The sequence below is a fragment of the Oncorhynchus masou genome, chromosome 14 (genome assembly GCF_036934945.1).
Source record: "Oncorhynchus masou masou isolate Uvic2021 chromosome 14, UVic_Omas_1.1, whole genome shotgun sequence".
Lineage (NCBI taxonomy): Eukaryota > Metazoa > Chordata > Actinopteri > Salmoniformes > Salmonidae > Oncorhynchus > Oncorhynchus masou.
In genome coordinates, this window is record NC_088225.1 from 14,336,857 (window position 1) to 14,362,503 (window position 25,647).

Genomic DNA, 25,647 nt, shown 5'->3' on the forward strand with positions numbered 1-25,647 from the left:
ACACAAGACCCCTCTAACCACAGAAACACAATACTCTTCATTTCAAATCTGTTATTTGTCACGTGCCGAATATAACTAGACCTTTTTTTCTCCACCTTTTTTTTTACCAGGTAGGCTAGTTGAGAACAAGTTCTCATTTACAACTGCAACCTGGCCAAGATAAAGCAAATCAGTGTGACGTTCCGGTATCTCTTGCCGTGCGGTAGCAGAGAGAACAGTCTATGACTTGGGTGACTGGAGTCTTTGACTATTGTTTTATGCCTAGTATTTAGGGCAGGGGGCTTGGCCCCAGTGATGTACTGAGCCATATGCAGTACCCTCTGTAGCTTTTTTTTGGACAGGTCCAACGCTGGGGTTACAAGGGGTGGGCAAGCCAGAGATATACTCCGGTCCCTCCTAGCCTCCGATGTCAGCGTGGTGCTGGGCCCCTGTGATCGGACACCCCCCTCGCCCAAGCCCCCAGCTCTGCATAAATATTAATCAGACAGCGAGGGTGAGGCGGCGAGCAGCTTGATGGCAGAACGCAAAGCCTGCAGCACAGCGATACTCTAAAATTCCTGTAGGAGTTGCGTAAGCCACAGGCTAGACCGCCATGCGCCCACATGGCCTTGGCACCATCATCGACAGATCAGAGAAAGACCCGTGGAATACTGGTCTGAGTGAAGTAACAGAATTCATTTTGATTGCATGGGTATCTAAAAACCATGTACTTGAAAGGTTCTCCCCCCGTACGGTTTAATTTCAGCACTCATCTAAGTGCTAACTTTGAAATAAGTAGGTCCTGCCATATGAGAACAAGTCTCATTATATCTGTTGTAGAAATGTTTAAATGACCTTGTCCTTTCTGCCTCCCTTCATCCAGCCCTTCGTATGTGTCAGTAAGATCTTGAGGAGTTCTCTCATGCCTCTTGAATATTGCTACTTATAAATATGAAAAGGATTGTATGCAGACTAGGTGCAGTCAACTTTTCTTTTTAGTCTGGGAATATATGAATTCATTTTGGCCTGTTTTTTTTGTTGTCTTCGTACGTTGTTCGCTATGGGGTTTTGAAGAGGCCTTATCTCACCAGGGGGCTCTGGGGGAGAGAGGGCATAGAAAGTAGAGCTACTTATTAGAGGGTTCTTATTAAATTTGCATATCAGAAGAAGAAAAAAGTGATCTAATTTTTTGCAGCCAGAATCGTTAGTGTTACTCTGAAAGAAGTTAACTTCTAGAAGTAGACAGCACGCTACCCAGAGTGAAATGTTTGTTGATTGGGTGATTCAGACAGTCTGCTTTTTACCCTTCCAAATCCATTTTTAGCACTTGATCACATCAGATCCTCAACACGGAGAAGGACATTGTCAGCCTGTCTTCGTTGCAGAGGCATGAGTTTGAATGTGAAAGGAGTATGCACTACCAGAGCATGGGGAGGTCTAGGGTCCATTGTCATAGAGAATCCCTTTAAGTGCATTTGGCTAGCCCCTCCTCCTGCTCTGTCCCTGGAACCTTGCATGTCATAATCCTTTCTCTGTGCTGCTTTTGTTCTTTGGCTGACATGTTTCGGCTTCAATTTCTAGGAATCACCAGGGGGTCCTCAGTAGAATGATTGGTGCTTCTCACTTACGGGTGAATCCCTTTTTGAATTCAGTCACTTTGACAGCATCCCTTTTTATTTAAACAACATTTTCCATACATGTTTGGCCAAACTATTTTACAATAAATAAATAAAATAATACTAAATATAAATGCAACAATTTATACGATTTTACTGAGTCACAGTTCCTAAGGAAACCACTCAATTGAAATAAATAAATTAGGCCCTAATCTATGGATTTCACATGACTGGGAATACAGATACGCATCAGTAGGACACCTTAAAAAAAGATTGGTGTAGGGCCTCCCGGGTGGCGCAGTGGTCTGCATCGCAGTGCCACCAGAGGGCCCAGTCTCTGTTGCAGCCGGCCGCGACCGGGAGGTCCGTGGGGCGACGCACAATTGGCCTAGCGTCGTCCGAGTTAGGGAGGGTTTGGCCGGTAGGGATATCCTTGTCTCATCGCGCACCAGCGACTCCTGTGGCGGGCCGGTTGCTAACCAAGGTCGCCAGGTGCACAGTGTTTGCGCGCTGTGTTAAGAAGCAGTGTGGCTTGGTTGGGTTGTTTCGGGGGACGCATGACTTTCGACCTTCGCCTCTCCCTGTACGGGAGTTGTAGCGATGAGACAAGATAGTAATTACTAACAATTGGATACCACGAAATTGGGGAGAATTTTTTTGGGGTGTGGATCAGACCACCATTTCCCTGGTACACCATTGCAATTAATATTTTAACTTCTACCAAAAAGATGGCCGTTCTACCAAAAATATGTGTTTTTAGATCATTGACATTTTAAGGTTAAAGGCACTTGAAAAAAGGTAAATAAAAATAAAAAAAATCACAAAATTATAAAATAGGTAGAAAATCCTGTTTTTAAATTTTATCAATCTCAACCGTTTTTCTTTTCCAGTGTTGAAGACATTGATGTTTCATTGTATGACCAGGTATACAAAATAGGTGAACTTTGAGCACGTGAATGTTTTTGCATTCATGTACAAAAATTAACTTTCTTACAACAGGCAAATATGTATGGAAGGTTTTGTTTAAACAAAAGGTGTGCTGTCAAAATTGATTGAATTCAAATGGCTTTATTACCCTTTCATCATAATTGCCTTTGTTGATGTGAATGAGTGCAGTGGGTGATCTGACTGGGAAAGAGGGGTCGTTAACCTCTAGCGTCGAGCAATCCCATATCCGGGAGCGTAATCATAGCCTCAAGCTCAGTACCATAACGCAACGTTTCCTATTCCTGAAAATCGCAAATGAAATGAAATAAATATATTGAAACACAAGCTTAGCCTTTTGTTAACAACACTGTCATCTCAGATTTTCAAAATATGCTTTAACCAAAGCTACACAAGCATTTGTGTAAGTGTATTGATAGCATAGCATTAAGCCTAGCATCCAGCAGGCAACATTTTCACAAAAACAAGAAAAGCATTCAAATAAATTCATTTACCTTTGAAGAACTTCGGATGTTTTCAATGACGAGACTCTCAGTTAGCAAATGTTCATTTTTTTCCAAAAAGATTATTTGTGTAAAGAGAGAGAGCTCTGTTTTGTTCATCACGTTTGGCTAAGAAAAAAGAAAGAAAATGCAGTCAACACAACGCCAAACTTTTTTCCAAATTAGCTCCATAATATCGACAGAAACATGGCAAACGTTGTTTAGAATCAATCCTCAAGGTGTTTTTCACAATTCTATTCGATGAAAAATCATTCCTGGCAGTCGGTTTCTCATCCGAGGCAAACGGAAAAATACTGCAGCTGGAGATTACGCAATAATTGCGACGGGGAACGCCAAGCAACCACCTGGTAGATGTAGTGTCTTATGGTCAATCTTCCAATGATATGCCTACAAATATGTCACAATGCTGCAGACACCTTGGGGAAAACGTGGAAAAGGTAAGCTGACTCCAAGCTCCTCCACAGCCATATAAGGAGTCATTGCCATGAGGCGGTTTCAAAAAATGCGGCACTTCCTGATTGTATTTTTATCTGGGTTTTTCTGGAACATCAGTTCTGTGGCACTCACAGACAATATCTTTGCAGTTTTGGAAACGTCAGAGTGTTTTCTTTCCAAAGCTGTCAATTATATGCATAGTCGAGCATCTTTTCGTGACAAAATATCTTGTTTAAAACGGGAACGTTTTTCTTCCAAAAATTAAAATAGCGCCCCCTATATCCAAGAAGTTAACAGAACAGTGCCGAGCAAGCTCCACATTCGGAGAGGGGATGGTTGGCCTCACTCACTGAGGTTTTCCCTTCAGAGTCGTTCACAGAAATTGAGGGGAGACAGAATCTGAAATGGGGAGGCGGTGCTTGGTTGATGGCTACCTCATCTGGCGCCACCAGGTTTGAGGGGAACCGTAGTCCGTTCACTTGACAAGCCTCCCTTTCTCCAACTATCACTCTTAATTTCTTACCCCACCTTCCTCACTCTACTGATAGCAGGACACATGTCTGAATGTTCTCCCCTCCAGATTACTTTTCTGTGGGACAGGACAGAACATGTCCATATCCTCTCCATCCCCCATAATGACCACAGGCGCCTCACACCGTGGCATGTTTAGCATGTAGGCTAAACCACGAAATGAAGCTGAGCGCCCCAGCTCCCATGTGATGGACTTTTTTTGGCTGCTTTGGTTTATCAAGTTTTTTAGGGGGGCATGTATTGGTGAGGTATACCTTTCATTGACTGCAATGCACATGACATTGCAGATTTACTACATGTGCAATGCACATGCAATAATGTTTTCAGTTTTTGCCATCCGCCTAAACCTTGAAGGCAGCTTGGAGCAACCATTATTTGCTAAGACGGGTTTTTCTTCAGACCAATTGTTCCCCTGAGGTAAGGTAATCATCAAAGAGTAGTGAGTATAACTCGATTATTACACTTAAAAAGATTAATCCTAGATTATAAAACAAACAGTTTGAAATCCAGGGGTTGTGTTCTGCCTTTTGGCAAGCTGCCGTTTGTTGTGAACGTTAGAGGTTGGGCGCTTTCTATTTGAGGAGTGTGGGATTTGTCCTTTTTAGGTTTGGCCTGCTCCCAAACTAGCAGGGCTGAGAGTCACTAGTTGCAAGGTAGATTTGGTCACATTTTAAATGGCCTGCTACATGGCTAGTGCTCAAGATGGGCCTTTTTTTGTCTGCCTTATATTTCAAACAGCAGTGTGATCATTTCTGTGTACAGAACAATCACTTCAGATAAAGTCTACTTATTGTATGACTGGTTCTACGGCACAGAAAGGAAATTAACACATAAATAGGCCTCACATGAATCTTAACCTCAACACCCCCAAATAGCCTGCTGCTTCCATTCAGTCTGGACATTTTGATATGTGATAAAGCATCAAGTCAGTTTATCATATCAGACAAAGCTGTCAGTGTGATATTTTAAAAATGGGAAAGGAAACTAGGTAGCTCAGCCATTCTGTTTCCAAGTCTGCCGTTTTATGCAAATTGTCAGGTTCACATACTGTAGAGTAGACAGAGTAGTCTTGTGATTGATGATTAATTAATCTATTCGAAGGTATTTATCATGATAATGTGTAACTTTCACTTCTTTAAAGCTTAGTATCTGTTTCTTCCGTCTACTGAATTATTAAACCCAGTTTAGTTTGCATGCAGGGTATTGCATTCAAAAATCCATCCAAGATTGAGTATCAGTGTCTGAGGCATGCTTTCCTCAACATCTATCTCCAGTACTGCCTGCTAGTGCCTAGCCTAAGCATCTCTGCTTTTGAGACAAGGGGTCTCTCTCACGAGAGGATGGCCTGTGTTGAGGCTTTGTTATTCAAAGCCCCCAAAGTCGCCTTAAGTGCACCAGCATGGAGAGATCTGCATCTGTTGAGCCCTTGTGTTTCACACAATGTATCGTCTCTCTGTCACCTCTCTCTCGGTGTGTCACTGTTAGTCTCTGGGTGGCTGAAGCCTAGACTGTAAGAGACTCTGTCCTCTGAACAAGATTGTGAGTTGGCCCTCTCAAACCAGAAGCTGTGCTGTGATGTCAGTGCCTACAGTCTGGTGTAGCTGATGAAAGAAATGTGTGTACATGTCAGTGATTGATAAACTGTATGTCAATCACAGGATATCAACTGAAGGCTTCTTAAAGTCGAAATAGGATTTTTTAAATCCAAACAGCTGCGAAGATGTTTAGCGACTAGCTGGTGCTACACAGCAATTTATTTCACCCTCATTTCTGCCTGCTTTTAGAAAAGACCCTTTACATAACTAGTTATCTAAAGCTCGACCATTGATGGGATGAAAGGGGTGGGATTGGAACGTAACATGCATTAATCGCCTCATGCTGCTGTGTAAGCCGTTTGTTGTGTTTCATAAACATGACAATGTATTTTTACAGAAATATAAATCATTCTATAGTCCAGATTCAAAAGATCGACTATGTGAAATCAAGATATCTTTAAACCTCTTTCCCCTAAACCCCTCAGTATTCAGTCAATAGGTTTTGTGTGTGCATATGACAGCAGTCACTTTGGATTAAAAGTTTGCGTTACTGATTTCTCTCGCTAGAATGCAATGTCTGGTTGAATATTTAAGGTTCACTAAAGCCCATGCTATTTGTATTTCTTGGAGTAGAGCTGGTCATGATTTTTACATGTTTTCTGAAGGCCGTTATTATCTAATTACGTGGTGCTCTTGGGAGTTTTTTTCCATTGCTCGAAAAGAGGGAAGTAAAGACTTAAACTGGTTTCCACAAGAGCTGACAAAAAGTCTGTGTTTTTACCATGATTGAGCTGTGGGAAAGTTTGGTGAAATTAGTCTGTGCATGCATTTTGTGTGAATGTATATGTAGCCTGTTTGTGTTCTCTTTTACATTACCCTTTCAATGTGTTGCCCTTCATGTGTTTTCTGAGAGGGACTGTAAGAACACTGCTGACCTGAAATGACTTTTACATTTTTTCCCTTAATTATCCAAACCCTAACCCTTAACATAATTTGAACAAATTCTGAAATTAAATATCAGTTTGCAGGTCAGAAGTGTCCGCATAGCCTTTTCATTGTTTTCTGTGAGAGTGAGTGGTCATAGCCACTCATGTGGCCTGCCTTTGATTCTGACCACAGTGGGGACGTGTGCAGTGTATGGTCCTGTTGTTTTCACATTGTGTTGAGCATTCAGGTTGCGCTGTTCCTCGGCCTCTACCACTGACTCACACAGCTGATTGACCAGCCAGGGCTCCTCTAATTTGCAGTCCTGAGTCACACACAAATGTATCCCTGTTATTTGTTACACACACAGACTAAGCGGGCAATCACATCTTGACAGCAACAACGGCTGAAATGTTCCTACAAAAAAGGCCTTTTTTTCTACCCTTTTCTTTCCCGCTCTGTTTAGCTTACCTAGAGTTTTCTCAGGTGCATGATGGTAGCCTTGGCACTGAATTATACTGTCCATATTAGGCTAACTGTAATTGAAGAACATGTACCTCATATAGACATCTTTGTGTGTGTGTGGTGTTGCACATAGTTTTTTCTGCTTATCAATAAATGGCGTACACAACAGGGTACTCCTACCTTCCTGTTTTTATTAAACGTACATTTTAAAGCTGTTAGATATTTCTGAGTTTCTGTAGAGTTTCTTTACATGTTAACCTAAATAGTGAAGTGTTAATAGAATAATCTTAGCGCACACTAAAATGTACATAGCTAATATGAAAAATATCTGGTTAATTCTTTTCCTCACATTGTGCTGATTGACTTAGTTTCACAGTGTGTCATGTGAGTTTGCATCAGCGTTAAAAAGGGGAAGGAACTCATTTTAGTTTTGGGGGGTTTCAAAAAAATTCTCCTTTGGGTTAGGCTCACTGCCTCTGACAATAGAACCCTATTCTTTATGCTCTTGGCTAGTTCTCCTTTGGGTTAGGCTCACTGCCTCTGACAATAGAACCCTATTCTTTATGCTCTTGGCTAGTTCTCCTTTGGGTTAGGCTCACTGCCTCTGACAATAGAACCCTATTCTTTATGCTCTTGGCTAGTTCTCCTTTGGGTTAGGCTCACTGCCTCTGACAATAGAACCCTATTCTTTATGCTCTTGGCTAGTTCTCCTTTGAGAAGCATGAATGCAGCCAGTGCTTTTTCAGATCTATTTGTACAGCAAAAGACAGCCCTCTATTTGAGAACCAGAGTGCCATTATAATGCTGCCAATGCCATATTGTAGAAGCAGTGAGCTGTAAATCTCATTTTTTATCTGCCCTAGATGTTTTTCCTATGGGCACCTCAAGTCAGTCATGCCATATGGCAGGGCAGCCAATACCTCATCGTTGTGCTCTTCTATCACAACGGAAGCTAAGGCTACATGAGCCATGATGCCAGATGCGTCCAGTCAGTGTATGTCATGTGAAATAAAAATGTTACTGGTTTTTTTTAAAGTAATTTTATTGTTTTAGGCTATGCTTACTGTACATTTATTCACCCATCTCAAATAATCCACCATTACAAAAAAAACCTGAGGGGAATAGCCTAGTAGTGTTTAGGTTTATCCCTGCCGGCCAAACCCTCCCCTAACCCAGACGACCCTGGGCCAATGGTCTCCCGGTTGCGACAGAGCCTGGACTCAAACCCAGAATCTCTAGTGGCACAGCAACACTGTGATGCAGCGCCTTAGACCACTGAGCCACTCGGGAGGCCCTGCGCATGCCATACATACTCATGTTTCACTTATAAACCAGACCTGGACCGTGAACGAGCAATAAAACTCTGCCCGGAAAATGCCCTCTTCACCTTTTATGGTGAAAATAACACCCTCTATTGACCGTTTATGGTGACAATAACGCACTTTATTTGCTGTATAATTTGGCACTATTTTGAATTAGGCCACGGCAGTTTTGTAAAAGAAGCAGCAATTGCGTATTTGATCACATTTCTGTAGATGTGTGGGCAGAATGTTCAGATATTTTGAAGTGACTTTTTTTTCTTCAAACAACATGCATCCTGCTTGTCAGCATATTTTGCAACATTGGTTGCATGTTGGAATCAATTTAAATGTAGGCTACAGCCTACACTTCTATGTAAACAGAATTTTTAAATATTTTGTTAATCAATTAATTGTTTCCATGTTCTGCCTTGGTATAGGCTTTGAGATTAAATAGGTTTATGATGTCACGCTCCTATTGTACAGCAATAATCAAATATTTTACATAAGCTACCGGTCTATTTACTGTGTTGGCAGAATGTTAATGTATGCTGTATTTAGAAAAGGACTGCGACACGGTTTCTGAAAGAGACTATAATGGCAAATTGTTGTTCACCTGTTCAATTAGTCTGTAGGCTATAAACTGTGATGCCTATGGGTTCACGTACAGCAGAACTTGAATTGCATGGCTTGTCTATTCACTTATGCTCAATTGAACGAGTGATGTGCATGGTAGTTTGTTGTATTCAGGAATATGAACCTATCACGGCCAGAAAAGGTGAGAAATTTATTCTGTTATGAGTCCTATGTTGAATTATTTTAGATTACAAAAATAAAACGCTAGAGCTGTGTTCGAATACTCATACTAACTGCACTAACCATACTATTTGTGACTTTAAATTGAGTATGTAGTTTGCGATTCTTCTGAAAATGGGCGTGCTAGCCAGTTAGCTTTGGTGCTTGACTGCTGTTGTGAGGTCAGAACGCCCGGCTCAACCCTACTCCTCAGCCAGAGCATCCAGTGTGCACTCTGAATGCTCTGAGAACGATACGCTTTGAATTTACAAATGGACAATCTGACAACGCTCTGGATTTACGAAGGCCCAGAGCGCACTGGCACTTGAGATTGAATTTACGAACACACCCGAAATCATAATTTCTAGCTAGTAATTTGTTATGCTAACAAGCTAGCAAGAGGTTGCATAGCAACAGCATCAACTTCCGGTAGACAGGCGATGCGCTAGTAGGCTCAACTGAAAGGATACCGTTTGTTTACAGTATACTAAAATGAACTAATAGTATGTAGTGTGTATATACTCATTATGTATGTAGTATACAGTATGTGTATTTGAACACAGCCTAGATTTTCTCTCTTCTCACAGCCTCAAATGGCTGCATCTTGTTATCAGGCTATGTTTTTTTGAAGTAAGCGTGTCATCCTATATCCCATTTGCACAAAATACTTACTTGTCTGCTTGCAATACAATACCTCAACCACTATGCATGGTCTGAAGTTTGCATGGAGGAAAGGACATTCTCACGTCAAGTTCAGTTTTTATAAACTGGTGCACGCAATCTTTTGGGGTATATAAAATAAGTTTATAAAATACATATTTCTCAGTCCCATTTTACACAACAATTTCTGAGAGATATTGCATCCTATCTTTAGACCTAAGCACTGGGAAAGTGGCTGGATGTTACCTTTTCTTATTGCGTTGTATTCAATCACGTCTCAGGTTATCAAGACAACCTGATGTCTTGTCATGCAGCCCTGATATGAGCTCCAGTCAGGCGGTGCTCCACTTTCGCTCCCATAAAGCAGCTATAACTGACGACCAGGAGAAGGCCACAGAGGAGAGTTTGCCCGGTAGCCTTCAGCAGCATTCACTCACACTCATTCCCTTCTGCCTCTCTCTTCCCCCCTCTACTCTTCTGCTGCTGAACTAGAGGCTGGTGTTAAGCTAACACTCTCCCATTTGGCACTGTGAATGGTAAAGGATGGCCTTAATTGGTCTATATTAGAGCTGAGCGATATGGACAAAAATCTATATCATGATAAATTGCCTGAATTCATGCGATAATGATAAATTGAAGTTAATAACATTTAATGTGCACCTTTTTTTGAATTATCCTTTAAAGTACTACTACTACTAGTTTGATGGTTTTACCTATCGATTGTCCCATCAACAACCCCCCATATTGGCAAACATTTAATTTCAAATTTTACATTTCTCTAGTGTAGGCTACTTATCGTAATGAACAATGTCAGCAAAATGCCTGTGATGGGTATGGTCGGTGTCGATAATTTTCAGGTTTATCATCCCAGCTCCATTCTATATCTACCTTTTTCATCTTTCACTGTGCAAACTGATCAGAACTGTGCTGTTTTAGGAGTATGTGCCACAGTAAAGTGGGACAGTCCCTCCTACTTCAGAGTGCTGAGAACCTTGGAATGCAGATTGAGCTTGTGCAGTGGCACATGTGTGTGTGTGTGTGTGTGTGCAGTGCAGCTCTCACCACAGCTTAGCTCACTTCCTGTTTGGAGCGTCTTTCACCCCCAGCAGCTTCCTGTCTCCGCAGCACAGTCGATCACAACACCCCACACCTACAGTGCGGCACTGGATTACAAAGTGCAAAACGGCATGTAAGAATACACCAGCCTGTGGGTCTCTTACTCATCACCAAAGAGTAGCTGGATTAGCTTTACTGAACAACAGAAATGCAAACACAACATTTAAAGTGTTGGTCCCATGTTTCATGAGCTCAAATAAAATATCCCTGAAATGTTCCATAAGCACACATTTATTTCTCTCACATTTTGTTCACACATTTGTTTACATCCCTGTTAGTGAGCATTTCTCTTTTTCCTAAGATCATCCATCCACCGGACAGGTGTGGCATATCAAGAAACTGATTAAACAGCAGGATCATTACACAGGTGCACTTTGTGCTGAGGACAAAAGGCCACTTAAACAATGTGCAGTTTTGTCATATAACACAATGCTTCTGAGTTCTGAGGGAGTGTGCAATTGGGGTTCTGACTGCAGGAATGTCCACCAGAGCTGTTGCCAGAGAATTTAAGGTTAATTTATCTACCATAAATTGCCTCCAATGTCGTTTTAGAGAATTTGGCAGTTCTTCCAACCAGCCTCACAACCACATGTAACCACGCCAGCCCAGGACCTCCACATCTGGCTTCTTCACCTGTGGGATCGTCTGAGAATAGCTTCCCGGACAGCTGAAACTGTGGGTTTGCACAACTGAAGAATTATTGCACAAACTGTCAGAAAACCGTCTTAGGGAAGCTCAACTGCATCCTATTCCTCCTCACCGGGGTCTTGATCTGACTGCAGTTCGGCATCGTAACCGGCACGCTGGAGAAGTGAGCTCTTCGGGGATTATTCCCAGTTTCTACTGTTTCTGGCACACAGCGTGTATGGTGTCGTGTGGGCGAGCGGTTAACTGATGTCAATGTTGTTAACAGTGCTCCATGGTGCCGGTGGGGTTATGGTATGGGAAGGCGTAAGCTACGGACAACTAACACAATTGCATTTTATCAATGGCAATTTGAGATATTGTGATGAGATCCTAAGGCCCATTGTCGTGCCATTTCGTGTTCCAGTTCCCGCCGATATCAAGCAACTTCACACAGCCATTGAAGAGGAGTGGGACAACATTCCACAGGCCACAATCAACAGCCTGATCAACTCTGTGAAGGAGATGTCACACTACACGAGGTAAATGTATGTCAGACCAGATACTGAATGGTTTTCTGATCCATACCCTCAACTTTTTTTCCCTTCTGACCAACAGATGCATATCTGTATTCCCAGTTGTGTGAAATCCATAGATTAGTGCCTAATGAATTGATTTCAATTGACCGATTTCCTTATATTAACTCTAAAATCATTGAAATTTTTACTTGTTGCGTTTAGATTTTTGAGTATATTTAATCATACTTCATGATCCCTTATTACATTTTGTTTACACAACCCCTCTTTTGAACCCCTTTATCTTTTTAATTACAGTTCTTTTTTCTCAGTTATGATCCTTTTTGGGAGGGGCTCTCCATCACTATCCACTAGCTTTTACTCTCAAAGGGGGAGCTCTGAAGCTTTTAGCCAGTTACTTCTTCGAAGCCTCCGATTTAATCTCCCCTATCACTTATTAGCTCTCTGCGCAGCTATCGATCCCATCTCCCATTTGATTTACCACAGAGGAGAGAGGAGTGCCTGCTGTGCCCTCTTATGCTGATCATTCCCCTCACTCCAGTCCAGTTCTGAGCAGAGCCTGATTAATACATCAGGAATCCTCTGAGCAGACAAGTTGACTCAAACCAGATCAGATCCAGTAATTATATTTTCTATTTTTTATTCCCAGAACCCTACAGTTAAATTATTGGTCTGTTTTTAAGTCCGCATGAGTGGAAAATGTTTTAATCCCTGCCGTGGTGCTCAGTGTGAAGTTTTTAGTTCATTCTCCCAGCCAGGAACCTTCCAAGTTCCCCTGCCATGTTAAGGGACCAGCCACGTTGTGTGTTTCAGTAGCTGTAAGTGTAGTGAGAGTCATGGGGTTTCTCTAATTAAGTGTGGCGTCCCATGAGAGTGGGACTTAAATAAGCCTATGTCTCCCCCTCCCCTCTGTTGTCAGAACAGAGCTAATGTGACCTTATTAGGTAGCAGGGGAACTTTTCTAGAAGTTGTCTTGGAACACATTCTATGACACAAGCCATGGCAGACCCCCCATCCCCCCCCCCCCCCATCCCCGTAATGTGGAGTTTTTTTGTTGTTGAATTTTTACCCCTTTTTCTCCCCAATTTTGTGGTATCCAATTGTTAGTAGCTACTATCTTGTCTCATCGCTACAACTCCCGTACGGGCTCGGGAGAGACGAGGGTTGAAAGTCATGGGTCCTCCGATACACAACCCAACCAAGCCGCACTGCTTCTTAACACAGCGCGCATCCAACCCGGAAGCCAGCCGCACCAATGTGTCGGAGGAAACACTGTGCACCTGGCAACCTTGGTTAGCGTGCACTGCGCCCGGCCCGCCATCGGAGTCGCTGGTGCGCGATGAGACAAGGACATCCATACCGGCCAAGCCCTCCCTAACCCGGATGACGCTAGGCCAATTGTGCGTCGCCCCACGGACCTCCCGGTCGCGGCCGGTTAGTAATGTGGAGTTTTAAAGCTGCACCTGGCTGACTTGCAGAAGTGTGTCACGGTTGTGAGTCATATTTAGGAGACAGAAATTAAGAGGAGGAAGTGATTGAACAGTGAACATGGTGTCCCTTAGCAACACAGTGGAAGGCTTTCTGTCCATGTCACCACCGGCACCCTGTTGTCACTGCCCTCAGAAGGATGGAAATGGCAAATATTGCCTTACTGTGTTAATGGACTGAAATGGAGTCTTGACTGTTTGGCATCCTTATCTATGTTCTTTGGGGAAAGCAAGCGGTAGCGGGCCCGCTTGCTTAACACTGATTCACCCTGGCGCCCACCCACGCTTTCCCAGGAACCAAAGGACAAGATTGGGCTCTTCGTGTCAACATAGTGGCTCTCTACTACCTGTCTCCTAGTCTCTCCATCATCCACAGTGTCTGCTGGCTCTGCGCTCGCCAGTGCAGTAAATGCTATCTGCCCAGAGTCAGCTTGTGGCACTCATGGTGAAATTGGGATCAGAGCAGGCCATTGCTTTAGTCAGGCATCACTGGGCCTGATGGCTGGATGAGTGTGAGTCACTGATAAATATCTAACCAGATAATGTCACAGGCTCCTTGTGTGCACCTCGGTTTATGGGCAAGGGCATTGAGGCAGGCAGACACCTGTGGGTTGGATGGAGCCCCAGGGTCCTCTGCATTGCAGGGTGGACACAAACTGAGTCACTCTTCCTCAACCTCCCACTCTCTCTCACTCTCATATATTATCTCATGTCATCCTTTCACCCGTACCCCTCCTCTCCACTGTGCTGTAGTTGAGAGATGAGATTAGTCTGCCCCCTACCCCAGTAGTGGCTGGTCCAGAGCTCATCACCATGAGCGCCTGGAGACCACCAGACCCAGGCTGCTGCTGCTAGCCGACGTCTCAGCTGGGCTCAGGAGGAGAGAGACACGGAGAGAGTGAGTTTGCTAGTGAGAGTGGGGAGGGAGGCGGCTGCAGCGTGCACTCTAATACGGTAATCCATTGTGGGCAGCATGTGAAGCTCGTTAAAGCGCCCTTCTAAAGCAGGGATTAGGGTGGCCCAATGCTCCTTGATCTCAGCTACTGGACATAAACACCCTGTTAGACATCTCTCTCTCTCTCTCACACACACACCATCTGACACTCTGCCTCCTCCATGCTGCAGATAAACCACATCTAATGGTTCTTTATGCATGTACGATAAAGTATGATTCTAGCCAACATAAAGACTTGTAGAATCTTCTTATTCTGTTGTCTGTTTTGTTTTACTTTTGTCACACACACGAAGTTCTCCTCTCTGTTCCCTCTGCTTATATGGTTTACATGGGAACAAACTACATGGAATATAGGCTACTGCTAATTTGGACTTCATACACGCCGTGTGGGACTGGCTGCTGCCATAAAATAGAGATGCCCCCATTTTCTATTTACCCGGAGGACTTTTCTTGAGCTGATCACAAGGAGTGTGATTCCTCTGAACTGGTCCATCATGCCTCTCCTCCTGAGAGGAGCAGGGCTTCGTAGCGTAGCAGTGAGTCAATGCCGTAATTAGGACTTCTGCCACCCCTGTCTCCTCCTTCCTGTTAATGCAAATCACCCTTCCTGCTCTAATGTGAAGAGAGGGGTGAGTATCAACCTGCAGTATCAATCTCTTTTGGCTTGCTGCTTATTTTTGGTCCTTCCCATCCCTGGCTGTCCCCATTCCCCAGAAAACCTCCTCAGGGGATGGGGATTGGGCAGGGGGTGTGAGTAGACTGCTGCCCTCCTCACTAACTGGCTTCACTGTGGCACATTCTACTGGAGCCCTTTCTCCTTACAAAGAAGTAGTGTGGAGTTATGGCTGAATCTCTAGTACTAAGCAGTGTTTTAGAACATGTCAAGCGCGACCAGTAATGGGGTTGTCTGAATTGTTCTCTAACCCTCCACTGCTGATGGAAGCCAAAATGCCTCTTGCTTATCTGTTTCAGAGAGCGTGTTGCACAATCTTTAGATTATCGTGTAGACAGACCCGACCGCCATTGTAATAATGGGTAGTCCATTCCACCACTGAGCAGTTGGTAAAGCTGGCATTGACCAGAGCTGAGCCCTAATTCCATACTCCATACAACAGCTGGCCTTCAATACAGATGGCTGTACACAGTGCCAGATTTAGTCCTTTTTAATTCTAGACATGAAGAAATTCTAATCCAACAGACAAGAATTGAAATTTGGATTAACCTCATCTCTGCTCTCTACATATGCGTCACTAGAAGTCCTGTTTGAGACCCTTTCATATTTTACTTTCCCCGGTGCCTTGGTTTATGAAGTGGTACTTAAAAAGCCCTAGTGATTTCATGATGTAATGTATTGGTCCATTCACCTCAGTTGAGTTTGAGCTGACTAGGGGAATGCAGCTGTGGGGTGGTGGGGCGGCTCCCCATGTGGTAATGGCCCTTAGCATTGTGTTAATTACAGGAGTGTTGGAGTGCTTCATTAGCGGCGGGGTAAGCTTCTCTTTCTGGTGCATATCAGCACTCCTCCTCAGAGAGAGTGTCTGCTCCCTTGCTGTGGGGACGGGGGTCAGTGTGCTCTTGACCTTCCCCAGTCTGTTGGACTCATAGCGCAGCCGCCAACGTGTCAACATACCAGGCCTTCCAATGGGTGCATTCCATGTACGCCAAACTATTTGCTTTGTCACGTTACTTTCACAGATTTTGAATACAGTTACTGTCTCTCGTGCACTCATACACTACACACAGGCAGCATTGTCAGATGATGAACAGAGGCCTTGTTCGCGGTTTTATCCGTCATGATCCTAATTGATACGATTCATTTGTCCGTGTGCGTTGAGTACAGGGTAAACTGATAAAGATAACCCTAGTTTTTCTGTTCCCGTCTCTCAAAAAGCTGAACAATGGTTGAATGTGAGTAGACAAGTTAATGAACCAGCCCTTGCTTAATCGCTGGATGGATGAACATGTGGGTTTTTATCTCCGTTGTTTTACTTGTAAATGCACGACAGAAGTCCATTATCAGAAACAACAGGCCTGGGAGGCCCACAGTTGGAACACGCTTTATCTACTGGCCTCAGTTAATTTCACACTCCAGCATAATCTGCAGTCTTGAGTCATAGAAATGGTCTCTGGATTGCGTCCACAGTACAGACGCGTGGCTATCAGTCACCTCTCCTCCTCTCATGCTAGGCTCCACTAGGTAACCAGACGGGTCTGTAAGCTATGCTAACGTCAGAAGAAACCCGCTCTACATGTTTATGTCAGCTACTCTCATCTGCATCGGGTTGTCATTGAAGTCTGCTTTGGGGATGGAAGTCAGTCAGACCAAGGGGTGCATAGAGTTCATCATTATGCGTCTCAAGCTTGGCCACCAGGGTTTTAGCGGGGGTCTGAGAAGCGCCGTGTGTGTGGGGGAGCCATGCCTGCTCAGTGGCAGCTGTGGAGGAGATTATCCCCCGGACCTTAGCCTCGCTAATAGAAACTCATGAATCTATTGTGCCTCAGTCAGATAAAAAAAAAATCTCTTTACAGGGAGGGAATGCAGAGTGCCCACAGAATCTCATTAACATAATGCAGGCCTGCCATGGAGCTCATGAAGACAGAGCAACGCACAGTCACAGTTCTGCTGTTGCCTTCTCTGAAAGAAACTGCCTACAAAGCAAATGTTTTAATCTTTTTCACATCAGCTGCAGCTCTTTCAGCATATTTTTTTGTGTCATCAAACCGTTTGCACTAGACCTCGAGTTGAATTTCATGTGAGAGAATTGCCATTGTCAGTTAAGAGATACAGTAACAAAACTGGTTAAGCAGACTAAGCCAAGCGAGGTAAACAAGCCAACTGGGTTTACGGCTTTACCGGTTAAAGGAACTGCCTTGTGGTTTCATGTTATCATGGAACTACTTATGGAAGATTGACTGTTTTCAGCCTTTAACTCTGAGTAAACAGTCCTCTTCAAGCCCCAGGAAGAAGTGTAATCTCTTTACGCAGGCTGAGTAAACCTCTGCAACTGGTAGCTAACAACATAATGTGATAAAGAGAGAGTTTGCAAATTGGTTGCCGCTTCAAAACTTTTCTTCTTGGTCTCAAGTCAACCTTTAAACACACATGGGTATGTTGGTAGAATACCGATATCACAGGGTTTTCATTGTGAATGGGAAAATATTGGTACAAATAAGTTATTTTGGTTTTGCTTTGTTCTGGTGAATGTACAAAGTTTGCATATTGCATATATTGGTTAATTATTCATGGGAACCTGAATTCAATTACATTTTACGACTGTACCTTGAGCTGACATTTATTCTGGACCTTTCCCCAGGAATATTCCAGCAAGGAAGCAGCCCTGTTCAGTTTATTTCTTTTCTTTAACCTTTATTTAACCAGGTAAATCATTGAACACATTCTCGTTTAAAATAATGACCTGACCAAGATAGGGCAGTAACCGTGCAGCAAAGCAGACACATGACAAAGCAGACATTTCTTAAAAGTTCCATGCAGAAACAGAAAAAGAAAAATACACCTTTACAACACATCAGTAAAACACAGGGGACACAACTAGTAGCCACTTACTCGAAAAGCAGTCCCAGGGGTGGATAACGAGCTAATTTAACCTGTTAATGAAACTGGGAATGGATATTCATTGGTTGAGTTTTAAATCCTGCTGGACGTTATTCCAGTCAGCAGCAGAGTGTTAACGTTTCGGAGTTGGAGCAGGATGTTGGAACAGACAGGGAGATGTAGGAGGACATGGAGAGGAGTTTAGAGGGGGGCTTTGCCAGTAAGGGTTTTGTAAATTATGGTGAACCTATGAATTTGTTGTCTGCTTGTGAGGGATGGTTGGCCAAACTGCTCATAGAGGGAACAGTGGTGGGTGCGGTGGTGGGCTCCAGTGGAAAATCTGATGACTGAGAGGAACAGAGTATTCAGTTTTGAGAGCAGGGTTTTGGGGGCGTTGCGGTTGTGTCACCATAGTCCAACAGAGGGAGGACACTGGACATTTTCGGAGTGTGGCTGTGTTTTGTTTGCCTCTACAAACCACCTCTCACTTAGAGCAGTTGCAGTGACCACACCGGCGGTCATGAAGGCAGTCAAATTCCACGTGACCATTTAGACATGGTAATTAGACTTCTCCAAGCGCTGATGCTGCTGATGGTCATTAGTAGCCTACCAAACTTACTGACTGCCTCTGCCTAGTACTCAGCACTCTGACATCAATGCAAATGTAATCGAATATTTAATCAAACACTTAATGAGAGCCCATTAGCTTATGGTGCGCAGCATTTCTATAGGCTATGCAATTGCGTGAGAAAACATAGTGATGGCCTCTATTAGAAACAGGGATATCCCTTCAGCTTTCTTAAGGCTAGGCCTACTATATTTATTTCTCAACTTTCATTATATTAAGCACATTGCTTGTCTTTACAACAGGAGTATAGCTTACTGGGCTGGCATGAAAATGAACCACAGGAAAGTGCATAGATTACATGTATATTTTTCCCTGCCCCTGTTTTGAGACAAGTGCATGATAATGGTCCATTCTAAATAAATAAAAATCTCACACATATATTATTTAGTATATGTAAAGATGAGATTAAATCAAGAATAGTCTGATGGATGACAATATTAGCCTATCACTTGTGAATTATATACTATCACTTGTGAATGATGCCCAGTGTAAGGCAAGAAACTATGCCTTTTTTTGCGACTTTTTCAAATCATAGTCTCACACCCCATGTAGCCTAGTCCATAGGCCTATATGTTTTGATAAGGTTTGTATCACTAAAGTGTCAAAATAATGTCTTAAAATGAAGCACATTAATGTGCTTTACAAGGGGTGTAGAGCCTACTTAGCATACATACTGTACGCAGTGCGTGAGTTTCAAGTTTGGGGAAGATCATTTTCACCATAACTGCACCTTTTATAATAAAAGCATTACATGCATAATCACATTTACTGTCACTTTTGATAATGGTGTTTTCCTGCTTATGGAACATTCACGCTTATAGCCTACTGCCGTGTGCGCATTGCTGTGCTTATAATGAAGAAATAGTTTATCAACATTTTAAGGGAAATGTTCTGATCTGTTGCGTCCTCCACATTGCGTAATTTAAAAAAATAAAATAATGCTAGTGGTTGTGTTAATTCGGGATCTATCGCATTCCACAACTCTCACAGATTGTGTTTGGAATATTTATTTCTCGCACAGAATAGAGTAGGTCAACTTTTGTACTATGGTAGACAGTAGATTGACATAGGCAAGTGCTTTTGCTGTTCGTTAGGCCTACTCATCTTATTGGCTGACAAAAAGTACATGTGGACAGTTCTTCCAATATCTTAAATTTGTTCCTCGGGGCCTCCCGAGTGGCGCAGTGGTCTAAGGCACTGCATCACAGTGTTGCTGTGCCACTAGAGATTCTGGGTTTGAGTCCAGGCTCTGACACAGCCGGCCGCGACCGGGAGACCCATGGGGCGGCGCACAATTTGGCCCAGCGTCGTCCGGGTTAGGGGAGGGTTTGACCAGCAGGGATGTCCCATCGCGCACTTGCAACTCCTGTGGCGGGCTGAGCATAGTGCACGCTGACACGGTCACCGGGTGTACGGTGTTTCTTCCGACACATTGGTGTGGCTGGCTTCCGGGTTAAGTAGGCATTGTGTCAAGAAGCAGTGCGGCTTTGTTGAGTTGTGTTTCGGGGGACGCATGGCTCTCGATCTTCGCCTCTCCCGAGTTTGTATGGGAGTTGCAGTGATGAGACAAGACTGTAACTACCAATTGGATACCACGAAATTGGGGAGAAAAAAGGGTAAAAAAAAAATATATATATATATATATATATAAAAAAAATTTTTTTTTTTTTTACCCTTTTTTCTCCCCAATTTCGTATATATATATATGCTCCTCGGAATTGGATAAGGACGTGCACAATTGCGTCACCAGTGTTGTCTGTCCTCACTTGTAGCCTGTGAGAAAGACCCAATCATGTGATGGAGAGCCATGTGAGTGTGAGATGCTTCAGAGCATGCAGCACTCAGGGAGAAGGGCACAACAGCAGCAAAGGGCATGGATTTTTTTTAGGGTGCATTACGGCCACACAAAGGGGATGCTGTTGTGAAATTTGAGGCATTATCAAGTGCTTGTGAAATTGTGAATGAGAGACTGATTAAGTGTGTACAGGCTGCACACAAAAAACTAAGCAGAGCTCATGTCTTTTTAGCTACTTTTTTCAAATCATCATTAGGTCGCATCATGTAGCTTTACAATATATAAACCATCTAAATATATAGCCCAAAATTTTACAAACTAAAGTTACATAACTCTAAATTAAGCATATAGGAGGACCTATTTCTTGGTTAACCTATCAACACAGAATAGCTGCATGTGCGCACTCCCTCAAATCGTTTGGAGAAAATATCCTTACTATTTTATTCAGATATTTTTCAAATGTATTCTTCATACTATAAAATAATGCGACAGAATTCTAAGCTAATCTTGTTTGCTAAATGAACTATTGTAGCCCACATCCATTTGGCATAGCCAGATTAGGACCTAACATAAGGACAACTCAGGGTATGCTATTCTGTTCTTCTGTAATAGTCTAATTTCTTCATATCATGTTTCTTTAGACCTGTCTAAAAAATGATGGATTTATTGTGAATGTGTAGGCTATATTACATGGATTTATTAGACTTTTTAAAATGTAGATGTTCCAAAGGTCTGTATCAGTGGCTTGTAGGCTATGTGTGGAAGCCAGGAGATGGTAAATGTGTTTGTTAATTAACGGTCAATTACTGTGAGATGGACAGTTATTTGCTGGCACAATTCCGTGACCGCCACAGCCCTACTCTCACTTTTACTTGACTCTTGTAACCACTTCTAGATCACCATGCAGGGTAAAGTGGCCCGTGTAGCTCTTTCACACCATCACACACACACATCATGAGCTTCAGTCACTCACGCCATTAGATCACACTTTTACCAGGACCCCTAAGGCACTGGTAGTCCACAGATTTAAAATGATGCTGTGCGTGAATCAGCAGTGAGTGTTTAGATGTGTATTAACAGGCCTTGCATTTCCCGGCGGCATCGACCGCCATGAATGGCCATAATTCCCCTAAAATAATCCATGCCTTGCGGCCAAAGTGCTGAATATAATTCTAATTTCCTTCTCCTGGCTGCCAATCACCGTGCTCCGAAGCACCTCTCACTCACATCGCTCTCTCATATCTCAATTCCTATTATTAAATGCCCGACACACGATCTGGTCCTTCTCACAGGTGTCATAGCTCCGAAGTAGGCTGCAGTGAATTACATTTTATTTTCGTGTCAAATCGCAACTTGCCAACCCATCCCTTATGGGATTAATTGACACACAAACAAATATTACAATTATTCACTGTGATAATTCAGTGATAATTCTTCCGGTGTTCTTTGCAGTGTGCATCGCACTGAAACAAATTACGAAAAACAATACATAATAGTAAATAAGGCTATCCAAACAATAATTATATCCCGAGAGCTGTAAAAAAAATATACACGCATATACAAGTGAAGACCGACACATCGTGGTTGCAACAACGCGCGTCCTTATGGAATTCCGAGGCGCTTATTGAGATGTTAAAACTGTCCACATTTTACTTTTCGTCAGCCTACAAGATGAGTAACAAACAGCAACATCACTAGCCTATGTCAATCTACTATCCCACATAGTACAAAAATGTACACACAGCCAGGGCAACTAAGGAGTGTCTCCTTTTAAGAAGCATCTCAAGGTCCTGGAGTGGCCTCGCCAGTCTCCAGACCTGAACCCAATAGAACATCTTTGGAGGGAGCTGAAAGTCCGTATTGCCCAGTGACAGCCCCGAAACCTGAAGGATCTGGAGATGGTCTGTATGGAGGAGTGGGCCAAAATCCCTGCTGCAGTGTGTGCAAACCTGGTCAAGAATTATAGGAAACGTATGATCTCTGAAATTGCAAACAAAGGTTTCTGTACCAAATATTAAGTTCTGCTTTTTTTGCCCCACTGTATCTGCACGAGAACACGAGGGAGCGTCTGTGAGCTGTTATGTTTGAGGTAGATAAGTTGTGAACTGTGTAGGTGATGAGACCAAGGGGGAGTGTAGTGTTTGTGTCTGTAATAAAATATAGAGAAAGTGAGATCACCTGAAGTTCAGAGTTCCAGACCGCATGTCTGCCACGTCTACACATGTGCAATCAGTCACTCCCAGAGGCTGCCTGCCTGCATTGCCCCACCAATTGTAAGACCACACACACACACACACACACACTGCCACAGGCATACTCTCCCATCACTGTGCCTGTCTCCCCCCTGTGCTCCTCACAACCTGTTCACATTCACTCACATTATCATAGTGCCACGGGCATGGACTCCTCTCTCCTTCCCCCCTCTGTAATGTTGTCTCTTGTGCCGTAGTGGCTGTGGTTCCACAGTGACAGCTGGTGTGCTGCAGGCTAGCTGGAGCAGAGAGGTCAGAGAGCACTGAGGCCAGTGACCAGCTGGGGGGAGAATTGCCAGACCCCATCATCGGGGCTTTGAGAAGTAGGAGGGTGTGGTGGAAAGAGTGACATTAGGCCTATTCAATCTCACCACTGACACTGTACTACTGACACTGATGGCCTGGGATGCCTTCACATAGTCTTACATGACTCCTGTTTCAGTTGTCTCCTGCTTGGCTCTTTCCACTAAGCCATGGTGTTTTTTACCACCAGGGGGCTGGTTGCATGCGTGGGCTTCAGATCAACACTACACACCGAAGTGGAAGGAGCCTGGGCTCTTCTGAAAAACTTGACTCTTACAGGATGGGGCGGGATTAAAAGACACTGAAAGGTGAAGCATATCTGTAGTTTCTGGTTAGATAGAGTTATGACGGTTCGATGTTGTGACATGAGTAGGTCCTTCCTCTCTACCCTAGCTGCAGCTTTTCGTTTGTGAACAATGTCAAATGATACCTGATAGAAATACAACATGTCTAGCTGCATTTACATTGTTATGTATGCATTATGGAGATGTTTCCCAAATGCTGTGTAATGCGTAGATCAATACTCTGTGGTCAGAAGCCCTCTGTACTGCTGCACTACTCATTGTACAGCACAGCTTGAACTGTGCTGTACCAGTCTGCCTTTCCCTCTAGGGGAACTACACGCCTGCTGTGTAAATTACTGTATGTCTTTGTGAGAAAAGGGAGAAATCAATCTCACCCGGAGCAACCCTGTTATCTGACAGTTGGAAGATTATTTTATAGCTCTGGATCAGAGCCTGTATTGTGTTTGGGGGGGGGGGCTTAAGAAGCCATCTTGTTGCTGGATGTGGTTGAGGTGCTGAGTGCTTGAAGGTTAGTTTATCTGTAGCCCCTCTTCTCACAGGTCCTCCAGGCCAATTCATACACTCTGATGTGGTCTGTGTGACCAAGTTATGTGAACCCGCAGACACTAAACACTAAACCACTATCTGCGAAGGATTCGGGTGCTTTAGTTGAGTTACTCAGTTTATCATCACTGCCTCACCTGTCAGCCATCTATGTAAATCAAAAAGAGTTTGATTCTGCATGCAATGCAACCTCCCCTTGGGTTTTTCAGGTTAGGTTTAAAGATGTATGCAGAAATCGCTACAGTTTTTCCTGGATGCCTAAATTCTGATAGTTTGCCTAATTTCAGGTTTTGTGACAAAACAAGCAAGTATAGTGTAGATTGTCATTGTACCATCTAAACTGCTGTGAAATATATTTTCCATAACCAAAAATATTGTTTTGTCAGCTGTTTGAAGTTGGTGTACAAAACCGAATGTAAAAGATCCAAAAAACGAAACTTAAGCACGGGATGCTTAGAAATAGCGCATATAGAACAGATCTACTGCTTCTTAGACTTGCTTTCAATGTGAAGGACCGATCTATAACACACATTTCAATGTGAATTTGGTCAGGTCGCCCAAAAAGCCTTGCATGCTTTAAGAACCCTCTAGTGTGACAGTGGTGGCACACCCACTCTGCCTCACTTTCCTTTCTCTCTCTCTCTCTCTCTCTCTCTCTCTCTCTCTCTCCCATTGCTCTATGCACAGGAAGGATGTTGCACACTCTAGTTCCTCAACACTTTTTTTGTAGACAAAAAGATGTAGGCCTAGTTCCTCCCTTGATCACACATTGTCAAGTATGGTTTATAGCAGAGGCCATGAAGTGTGTCCCAACACCGAAGCCTGTGGTCAGCATATCACATTGAAATACCTGTGTATTCTAGACTATATCTACTATATCTACTATATCGACTCCTATTTCTTCTGAAATGGAAAAGCTGTACTGAAGCCAGAAGGTCTGATATTTTGTGTGTTCAGACAGATGGAGGTTGGAATATCTTTGTTTTGAGTGGGAAGTGTCAATATATTACTGTGAGTCAGAACCCTGGTGAGAATTGATGACCACAGTATCTTACATTTGACTATGAGTGTTCAAGCCAGAGGCTCTTTACATGACTAACTGCACCAGTGTACAGGTGCATGTCTTTCAACAACAACAGCCACACACACACACAAACTTTGCACCAGTGCCCACAGACCTGCAAACCACTGTATGTCTTCTCAGACAAGAGTGCTCCCACAGCTGGCCTGGAGTCATGGAGGCTTGCTTGCTTGGTAAATGAGTGTACTCCCAACAGACAAACATGTCTGTCTGTCGTTTATGGCTGTGCCCCATTTAGTGGATACAAAACCGTTTCAGCCCCCCTTCCCAGTGACCTGAGAAGTACTCTGTTTACTAGATGTGATATTGTAAACTCTATTCCCTTCTCTAGGTATTAAATGAAGAGTGTGACCAGAACTGGTACAAAGCAGAATTGAACGGGAAAGACGGCTTCATCCCCAAGAACTACATAGAGATGAAAGCACATCCGTAAGTATGAACCACCTGGCCCAGACTCCTAATATTACGCAGGAGGACTCACCTCTCCAGCTTATTGTTGCTGACTCGGGGTGTGGGCAAACAGGACTCATCATGACTGCCAGGTCACCCTGGGCCACAGCTTCAATGTATCACATTGATTTGGCACTATGAAACAACTGTCTGAATTGAACAGAACAGTCCCGTCAACTCCTGTGCTGAAATAGCCAGTGCACCACAGTGGAATCTTCTCCCTGTGTGTTCATTGAAGCACTGTGAGGATTCTTAGAGGATATTTCCACTGGTGCACATCGTGCCAGTTTAGTGCTCTCTGTATTAGTGTGCTCAGGGCCTCTTAGACTTCAT

General features: G+C 43.4%; 1 protein-coding gene across 1 annotated transcript in view; it reads left to right on the plus strand.

Annotated features, from left to right (window-relative positions):
• Positions 1-25,647, plus strand: part of LOC135554333 (growth factor receptor-bound protein 2-like) — a 39,106-nt gene that overhangs the window by 2,876 nt on the left and 10,583 nt on the right. The window contains exon 3 of the mRNA XM_064986580.1: positions 25,196-25,293. Coding sequence (XP_064842652.1) covers positions 25,196-25,293 — 98 coding nt within the window. The remainder of the gene's footprint in view (positions 1-25,195; positions 25,294-25,647) is intronic.